This window comes from Crocuta crocuta, unplaced genomic scaffold (assembly GCF_008692635.1).
Source record: "Crocuta crocuta isolate KB4526 unplaced genomic scaffold, BGI_CrCroc_1.0 scaffold613, whole genome shotgun sequence".
NCBI classification, from domain to species: domain Eukaryota; kingdom Metazoa; phylum Chordata; class Mammalia; order Carnivora; family Hyaenidae; genus Crocuta; species Crocuta crocuta.
This window is the reverse complement of record NW_027528880.1, coordinates 878,783-888,091: the sequence shown is the minus strand read 5'-3', so window position 1 is coordinate 888,091 and position 9,309 is coordinate 878,783. Positions and strand designations below refer to the sequence as shown.

At 57.0% G+C, this 9,309-nt stretch overlaps 1 protein-coding gene across 1 annotated transcript in view; it reads right to left on the bottom strand.

The window, feature by feature from the left end:
• COL20A1 (collagen type XX alpha 1 chain) overlaps window positions 1-8,323 on the bottom strand; it is a 26,813-nt gene extending 18,490 nt beyond the window's left edge. Inside the window, exons 1-5 of the mRNA XM_077756814.1 lie at window positions 8,242-8,323; window positions 6,411-6,521; window positions 867-1,010; window positions 543-707; window positions 197-304 (exon numbers count right to left, since the gene is read on the bottom strand). Coding sequence (XP_077612940.1) covers window positions 197-304; window positions 543-707; window positions 867-1,010; window positions 6,411-6,521; window positions 8,242-8,323 — 610 coding nt within the window. The remainder of the gene's footprint in view (window positions 1-196; window positions 305-542; window positions 708-866; window positions 1,011-6,410; window positions 6,522-8,241) is intronic.
• Between the last annotated feature and the right edge of the window lie 986 nt (window positions 8,324-9,309).

Sequence of the window (9,309 nt, the reverse complement as noted above, 5' to 3'; positions counted from 1 at the left end):
GGCTTGTCCCATGTCTGGGTTGGGGGCTCCCTGAGAGCCCGCATGGACAGGCCCTCCAGGCTGAGCCCCACACCAGGACAGACCCCTCGTGAAGACTCCCGGGTAGGCCAAGCGCAAGGAGACCCCCATCTAACGGGGGCACAGCCCTGCCTGCCCTGCGCTGGGTCACACGGGAGCCGGCGCCCCGGTTGTTTACCCGGCGGCTCTGTCTTGCCCTTGGAGGCCCTGGCGTGGTCTACGGTGGGCTGAGAAGGGGCCTTGCCCCCAGGGTCCCTGGGTGAGTGCCGCTCCTCGCCGAGCAGTCCTGGGGGAGGGCACAGCTGTGTCACCACTCATCTGCCACACGCAGGCAGAAAGCAAGGTGCACTGGAGCCCAGCGTACCCCCAGTGCGGACCTGTGCCCCGTGATCTGCGTGAGGCCAGGGCAGCGGCAGGCACACTCCAGGTCAAGATAGAGTGTGGGGTCCCGTGGGAGGAAGAGCCTGGGCCGCGTGAAGAGAAAGTGGCAGAAGCAGAAGGTTGCTCCCTCCCCAGTGACTTACCCTTATCCTGCTCAGAGCCACCAGGAGTGGGTGGGTCTTGGCTTGGGGACAAGGCGACTGGGGGCTCGGGGGCTGGGCTCCCCACGTGGGCGGGCGTGGGCTCCAGGGCTGCCCCAGCTGGCCTCCGGCTGCTCCTGCTCGCAGAGCGGCTCTTCAACTCCTCAACTGCAGAGAGGCGGCTGTCAGGATCCCCCAGGGAGGGGGCAGGGCGGGGGGGGGGGCTGCGTGGGGAGCCACAGCTGCAGCCAGAGCAAGGCTAGGGTGCAGCTCCTTCCCACATGCACCCGCTCGGCGGCTGCGCTCCACGCCGGATGACGGACTTACTCACAAACTCCCTCTGTGCCAGTAGGGTGGTCCCGGAGCTGGTGAGCACGAAGATCTGTAGGGTGTAGCCCTTGGAGGGGCTCAGGCCCCCCACTGTGGCCTTGGGGGCCTTCGTGGTCAGCATGACGTCCTGCTCCGCGTCCCCTGGGGTGGGGAGAGAGATCGAGGCCCCCGAGGTGGGCCGGTGTGTGTTGGGGAGAAATTCCCTGCCCTGAGCACAGGGGTGGGACCGCGTGGCGCCGGCGCGCCTGTCAACACCTGCATAGTCTGAGGTGGAGGCTGTTTCAAGTATTGGAAACAAGTCAAGTCCCAAAGGGGACGTGGCCGTCTGCTCAGAGGCAAAGCTGGAGACACTGCAGCCGGGTGTCAGGGAGCAGCAGGTGCCTCCCCGCCTCAGGGGCCGGCCCCCTGCAGGTAGAGAGAAGGCCTACCCTGCCCTCCTGTGTGGCCGGCGGAGGCCCCGTGCTGGGGGTGCCGTGGCTCTCAGGGAGCTCCAAGAGCCGCTGGTATAATTAAGAGCCACTTTCTCAGGCAGTCACTGTATGTGTGTCGCGTTCATCAAGCTGCATGTTTTTTTTTTTTATTTTTTTATTTTTATTTATTTCTAGGGGAGAGAGAGAGACAGCGTGAGCAGGGGAGGGTCAGAGAGAGAGGGAGTCACAGACTGAAACAGGCTCCAGGCTCTGAGCTGGCAGTCAGCACAGAGCCCGACGCGGGGCCCGAACCCACGAACCGCGAGATCATGACCTAAGCGAAAGTCGGACGCTTAACCGACTAAGCCACCCAGGCGCCCCTAAGCTGCATGATTTTTAATTTTTTGAATGTTTACTTATTTTTGAGAAAGAGACAGAGTATGAGCAGGGGAGGGGCTGAGAGGGGGAGACACAGAATCTGAAGCAGCTCCAGGCTCTGAGCTGTCAGCACAGGGCCTGACACGGGGCTCGAACTCACGAACGGTAAGATCATGACCTGAGCTGAAGTCGGCCACTTAACCAACTGAGCCACCCAGGCGCCCCTCAAGCTGCATGATTTTCACAAACCCACTGCCCCTACTTTGTAGGTGGGAAAACCGAGGCCCCAGGGACCAAGCAACACAGTTACTCCGTGGTGGAATCAGTATTTAATGCCGTCTGGCAGATCCTGAGCCCGCCTGCACAGATGTGTGATAAGCAATCAGTCGATGGCGGGATTCACGTGTGTGTGTGTGTGTGCACGTGCACACGTGCACACGGACACACGTACACACACACTGCCCTGCTCTGGTGCCACACCACACAACACAGCCTGGGGATTCTGGACTCCTAGTTTCTTGGGGTCAGCTCTGCTCACACTCACCCCATCCCAGGGGCTGGCATTTCTCTCCTCCGAGCCCGCTCAGGTCCCCCCACCTGCCCCTCACCCCCACCCCCGCTGGCTAGGGAGCTGGCTTCACATAGCCAGGGCCTCACACATACAGAGTCCTAATCCCATATCCCCACAAACTCTTACAGGCTTATCAGTTTTAGAAGAAGCCGAGTAGTTTTTAAAGGCAGAGCCCTGACCAGATCGCAGGCGAGCAGCTCTGATGCGTGAGCTCCGCCAGCGCGCTGGCTGAGGCTGCCTTTGTTCCCGGCTGTGCTGCAAGGCGCCTGCCCACCCCCCATCCACCCCAGCGCGCAGACCGCGGGCTATGGTGCACTGGGCAGGCCACACGGCCCTCCCTCCGAGAGCTGGGAAAGCCGGGCGGAGGGCTTTTGAAGACGCCGCTTGCTGAGAGCTGGCAAGGCGGGGAGAAGTGGCGAGGCCACGGTCGACACGCCGAGCAGGGGCGCAGCCACCGGGGCGCCTCACTCAGGGCTGGCTGGGGCTGCGCTACAGGCGAGTGCCGGCATTCACATGCTGACATCCTGCCCCCTAAGGCGACCGTGCTACGAGGTGAGGCCTCTGGGGGGTGAGTGGTCATGAAGGCCGGGCCCCCATGGTGGGGCCAGCGTCCCTCTGAAGAGGCCCCAGGAGCTTCCTTGCTCTCTGTGGCGTGTGAGGAAGACACAGCAAGAAGACAGCCATCTGTAAACCAGGAAGCGCGTCCTTACCGAGAACCCAACCGTGCCAGCGTCCTGACCTCGGGTGTCCAGCCCCCCAAACCATAAGGACCAAGTGTTGTTTAGGCCGCCCAGTCTGTAGTCATTTGTCAGAAGAGCCTGAACGGGCAACGCAGGGTGCCTGGAGGGGAGGCCGTGAGGCCACGGGTCACAGGGGCTTGCGCAGCAAGAATAGGAGCTCCGGGCCCCGTGAGGAAGTGAATCCTCGGCACACGCCCCCTCTCCGAGTTTTTGGGTTGAAACCGTAAAGATCTACCCTTAGGAGCAAAGGTCAATGGGAATAGACCAGCCCTTAAAAGGACTGAGGCCCAGCTTCAAATACTCTCAACTTCTAAAACTTAACAAAGATCACCCAAAATTGCTAGTTCCCATTGCCTCTGTCAGAAACAAACACAATTTTTTTCTGAAGGAAGACAATGTTACAGAAAGACATAGATAATTTCTGTAAGTTTTCACAATGGCCGGCACTCAATGAAAAGTAACCAGGAGTACAAGGAACAAGAGGAAGCGACAGAAAATTAAGAGAAACAATAGACAATAGGGAGAGACCCACTGATTCTCTGGACGATGGAGTTATGGGGCTTTTAAATAATTATGCGAACTAGTTAGAAAATTTAGGGATAAGCCTATGAAGTTCAGTGTCAAACTAGAAACAGTAAAAAAGAAATCCGAATATAAAAACCAAATGGATACTTTCCAAATGGAAATTTTAGGATACAAAAGCAAAAACTTGAAGTTAGGAATTCTAAAAATGATTTAACAGCTTCTTACCCACAAACAAAGAGATAAATAGTGGAGTATAGGTCAGAACAAAAACAGAACATTAAGAATGGAGAAACAAAGGAATTAAAATATAAAAGAAAGTAAGAGGCACAGATACAGGAGAGGGCCCACACGTGTGTAATGAGAATCCCACAAGGAGAAAGGAGAGGAAACAGGGCACAAATGGTATTTGAAGAGACTCAGCTGAAGAATTTTCCAGAACTGTACAACCGTAAGACCCAGACCCGACAAGCCCTGTGAATCTGAAGTGAGGTAAGAAGAGACCCATACCAAGAACATCAGCTTGAACGTGCTCAAAACTAAACAGAGGGACAAACATAAGGCAGTCAGGAGGGAGGGGAGAGAGGACTCACGTCTCAGGGGCAGCAGGCAGGCTGGAGCTCAAGGACAACAGAAGCCAGAAGACGGAAAAGGACTGTACGGAAAGAAAGTGCCCACTCCAAATTCTATACCCAGCAACAGTATCTTTCAAGAACAAAGAATGAAGACATTTTCAGGCAAACAACAAAAGCCCAGAGAATTTGCATCTGGCAGACCTGTACTATAGGAAACACCAAGGAGTATTTTCAGGCAGGGAAAAAAAAAATCCCAGATTGGAAGACTCTGGAAGGAATAAAGAAAAGGGCTGTGTATGTGAGTTGGTCTAAATTAATGATGAACCAGTACAACTACAGTAATTAAATGTGTTTTGTGATTTAATATAGATACAGAATTAACGTGCCTAGAAAGAGGATGAACACGGTCGTGATGACCAGAGGCCTTATCTCTACGTGGGGAAAGGTGGTGTAGCGGCCGCGTACAGGACGCGCTGACGAGTTAACGTGCTGATGGTCACCTCCAGGGTGACTGCTACAAGAGTAAAGGATCCACAGCTCCCAAGATGATAGGGACACGGAATAATAATGAACAGGGCTCAATAATCTCATACCTACTGATCAATCTTAACTTCACCAAAAGAGAGACACCAGACACTGTGTACTCCATTGGTGGCACAGCAGAAACTGCACAGAATCACTTATAAGGATTTCTGTCGACAAAATACAACCAAATCGGAATCTGACCAACTTCTGGGACAGAAGTGCCAGCCTATGGGAGATACGGGGGGAGAAGAACAGTCTACGCGGCACCATGGAGGTGCCGCCAGCAAAACAGAATGTCAGGTGTTCCACACGACAAGTGATCTTCTTTCTTCAACAAATAAACGTCAAAGAAAAGGGGAGAGAGGAAACAGTTGTAAAGTAAAGATACTTGAGACACAGGAGCCACATAGAATGTGTGGATTCTGTTGGGATACCAATGAAAAGTCAAGTATAAATAGTATTTATCAGACAAACTGGAAGATGAGAACACAACAAAATATTTAATGGCAGCTCTGAAATATTTTTACTGTTTAGGCATGCTAGTACTGGAGTTATTTCTGAGTCTTTCCTTTTAGAGAAAACTACTAACCTATTCATAGACAGGATTATATGATTACATGATGTCTTGCATTTGCTTTAAGATAACACAGTGTATAGAAGGAGTTGGAGAGAGATCACGCAATATTGGCCACAGATGGACAACTGTTGATGCTGCCATGGGAACATGAAGTTCATTATACTACGCTCTCTTCTTTTGCAGGTGTTTCATCTTTTCCATAAAAATTCAGTTTCACAGAGGACAAGGAGAGAAAAAATTATAACAAGTATAACAAAAGGTAAGTAGGAAAATAAAGATATAGACCCAAATACATCAGTAATTTCATTAAATGTAAATGGAAAAAAGTCTCAGTTAAAAGGCAAAGATTGTCACGTTGGACAAAACCAGCACCAATTATGTGCTGCCTGGAAGGCGCATCTATGGTGACAGGTGACAGAAGCCTGAGTAGATGATGTAGTGCAGACAGCGCCTGGCGGAGCCGGCGGCTCTGGCGCAGACGGAAACCCGAGAGAGGTGCTGGGCGGCACTCCACAGCGAGATGGAGTCATTCCAGACTCACGTGCACCCCAACATACAAAGTCCGCTGAGACAAGCAGAGGACATTTCTACAACAAGCAGGGGGCTAAAGTGCTGCGCTCGGTGACTAATAAGGTAAGTAGACCAAAAGCCTTAACAAAAATAGAAAAGATTTGATAAATAGGATGAGCAAACTTGGCTTAATTAAAATATTAGAAAACTACCCCTAAGTCAGAAAGGGGGTTATTCTTGGGAGAGAGACAGGACGGAGACAGGGGAGGGGCCTGAGCGGGGCTGGGGGTGCCCCCTTCCCACTCTGGGGTGGGAGCGTGGGCTCATCACCTGGTGCCAGTTCCTGCAATTATACACTCATGTTTGGTGTCAAACCTCAATTTTTGAAAAGTTTTCAAGACCAGCAGCCGACGTCACGCTGGGGGTGCTCTGTGGCTGTCCCTCTGCAGGGGTCTTGGCACCCCTCCTGTAAAATGTGGGTTAACACTGTCCATGAGGTTGGCATGCAGAATTCTGGGCGGGATCTAAGCTTGAGGACACACTCCTTGTTTCTTTGAGACACTGGCTGAGCTCCTTCTGATGTGCCAGATGTGGGGACACAGCAGTGGGACCTTTGAAGGCCTTTCTCCAACCACACATTCCCCGTCAGTGGGGCAGACACACGGGTGCGGGACGAAGGGCTGGGCACAGACCACACCGCTGGCCGCTGGCCCTCCTCCCAGGGGCGCCTTACCTGCCATGGGCTTCACCTGCACCAGGTAGCCAAGGCTGTTCCCCTCCGACTCCCACCACTTCATCTGCAACCGGTCTTCAGGCAGCACGGCCAGCCTCAGGCGGCTGCTCTCTGGGGAGACAGCACCCGGTGGTCAGGACTGACCCGAGGAGGCAGGCCTGGCCGGCTCTGCTGAACAGGCCGGGCCAGCATCCAGGGTCGGTGGGAATAGCCCCGTTGACAGTGTGGAGCCCACATGGCGGCTGCTGCCCTGGGGCCTGGAGCTGCCTGATTTCCCCACCAGAGTCCACACAGCCCTGGAGGGGAGGTGAGGCCATCCTGGGAAGAGGAGGGTGGTGGAGGACTGGGCCCTGGGACACAGCCTGGCCTCCCGGGGAAGCTTCTGGGAGCCCTGTGGCAGGGGTGGCTATTTTTGGAGAACAGGGACAGAGATGGGCCTCTTCTGGATGCCCCAGCCGAGAGCTGGGGTGTGGGGGGCAGGGCAGGGGTGGGGGGCGCCCAGGGCAGGCACAATGACCAGTGGTTCAGAGTGGGAAGCAGCTGGACTGGGCCCCCGGATGGGAGCCCCAGGGAATGTCTGATGTGGCAGCTATAATAAGCCACTTGTGAGCGGGGACCCCCACCCCCACTCCTGCTCATGAAGAGCCCTCTGTCTTGCTGCGCTGCTCACTCCCTGCAGGAAGCATCCCAGCTGCCTCTGGGGTCTGCGTGTCAGGGGCCCCGGTCCCCTCAGCAGGGCCATCCTCGGGGCGGGCAGCCCAAACACACGGGCCCCCAGCCACCCTGCCCTCCTAGGGGCCAGGAGACCACCCATCGTACTGAATGAATCCCGACCTCAAGGTGTCTGTGGGCTCACGAGTGACTTGGCCCCACCAGGGACCCAGGCACGTGGCCGGCGGCAGCGCGGCAGCCGCCAGCGCGCAGCACCAGAACTACGGGGACGCGCCACAGAAGAAGAGTGGCTAGCGGAGTCCACTTAGGTGTCGCCGTGTGGTGTGCCCCGCCGCCGCGACCGCGTCAACAGCAAGGAGAGGGCTCTTGACAGAGACCCTGAGTCAGACACAACGGGGCTTGGCAGTAATCCAGGCCGTGACGTGTGGCCTCTCCCCTCGCTCGACTCGGGGCGGGGGGGTCCCGCCTCGGCTGGGGGCACAGCCAGTGCGCTGGCGGCCAGAGTGGCCCTCCCAGGACCTGTTCACACCAGCACCCCTGCGGGGAGCTCGGCAAGGATGTCCGCCCAGCTCCTCAGCTTGGGGTGTCCCCAAACACATTCCTCCAGCTTGAAGAGTCCCCTGGCTGGCCACATGGGCGCCGTGCAGAGAGGCTGGGCCGCCCCGCGTTCTTCCTGTGCCTGAAAGTGCCAGAAGCAGGCAGCAGACAGACAGCAGAGAACGGTGCTGTCCTCCGGGGGGACAGGAAGAAGACGAGTTTTCACTCCCTACTCTGGATTTGCGCCGTCTGGAAACTTTACACTGAGGAGGAGTCCCAAATAACCCAAAATAAAACACGACTCTAAGAGAATTAGATGCAAAATGTGTGAATAACTGTGATAAAAACAAACTAAAAAACACACAACAGCATCCCCAAGCTAGGCTGAAAAATGGCAAGGCCGAAGGTCCCGCAAAAAGCGGAGTGCGTCACTCTGGGCAGAGGGGCACAGGTGGCCTCGGGGTCCGTCCTTCCTCGCTTGCAGCGTGGGATGGGGCTCCCGGGAGGGCAGAGGCAGAGGCTCCAGCAGCGGGGCCTGCGGCCTGGGCAGGTGTGGCCTGGGCTGCGGTTGGGCGCTGACTGGGGCCACGCTCCCAGGAAGCACCCCCCACCGCGTCCTTACCTCGTCCCTGGCTGAGTCCCACAGCAACAGCCAGCCACAGCCAGAGGCCGAGCCCGAGGTGGGGGCACGCGAGGGTGCTCATGACGCACGGCCTGCGGGAGGAGAGGCCGTGGGCCATCTTCCATCTGTCCACCCAGCCAACCACTCCTGACCACCCCACACGCAGGGATCTGGGGAGTGCCATACTTCACAGCCGCCCACGCCCTGCCCACAGCGGACCCGCGTCCTGCATGAGCCTCCTTTGTGAAGAGCTCAGCCGCCCTTCCCCTGCCCGCCCCAGATGTGCCTGGCCCAGTCACAGCGTCTGGGCCTGCATCCCATCCTCAGGACACTCTCACAGGCGGGCCTGGGGCCCTGACTGCTGGCCCGGTCACTCACTTGCCATTAGAACAGACTGCTGTCAGGGCCAAGGGGCCTGGGGAGGGAGCCGAGGCCAGGCAGGAGCAGCCGGTGGTGTCAGAGTGGGGAAGAGCACAACCCCAGGATCACACAGACGCCCCTCTGCCCGCCCCAGGACCAGCTTCTCAGGAAGTGCAGGTCCTTGGAGGTGGGGAAGGGGAGCCCTCCCGTCTGTGAGCTGCACACAGCCTGGGGGCTGCCTCTGCTGACAGTGCAGAGGGGACATACAGCACAGACTCGCAGGACCCCCCACCCAGTCCAGCCACACCCAGGGGAGGTGGTAGCCAGGACGGTGTCACAGAACGGAGGAGGGCCAGAGAGCAGCGCACAGGCTATCTGGACACTCCAGGCCCCGGGCCCTGCCTGATCCGCATCCTGAAGCCAGACCCCTCCGCTCCCCAGAAGCCTGGCTGGATCCAGCGGGACTGTGAGCAGGACCTTCTGCAGAGTCTGCCCTCCCCGCCCCGGACTTGGTGAAAAGGCAAGACCGTCTGCACATCACAGACCCAACAGGCTGCTGGTGGCCCTCCTTGTCCACCCAGCCCCCAGGACCACAGGCGAGTCACCAACCTTCCCCCGGGTGCGGGTGGCATCGCTCGGTCCCCGTGCACTCGCATCCACTCCAGTCCTGCTGCGGCCACAGAGGCCAAGAGCTTATGAAGACTCTTT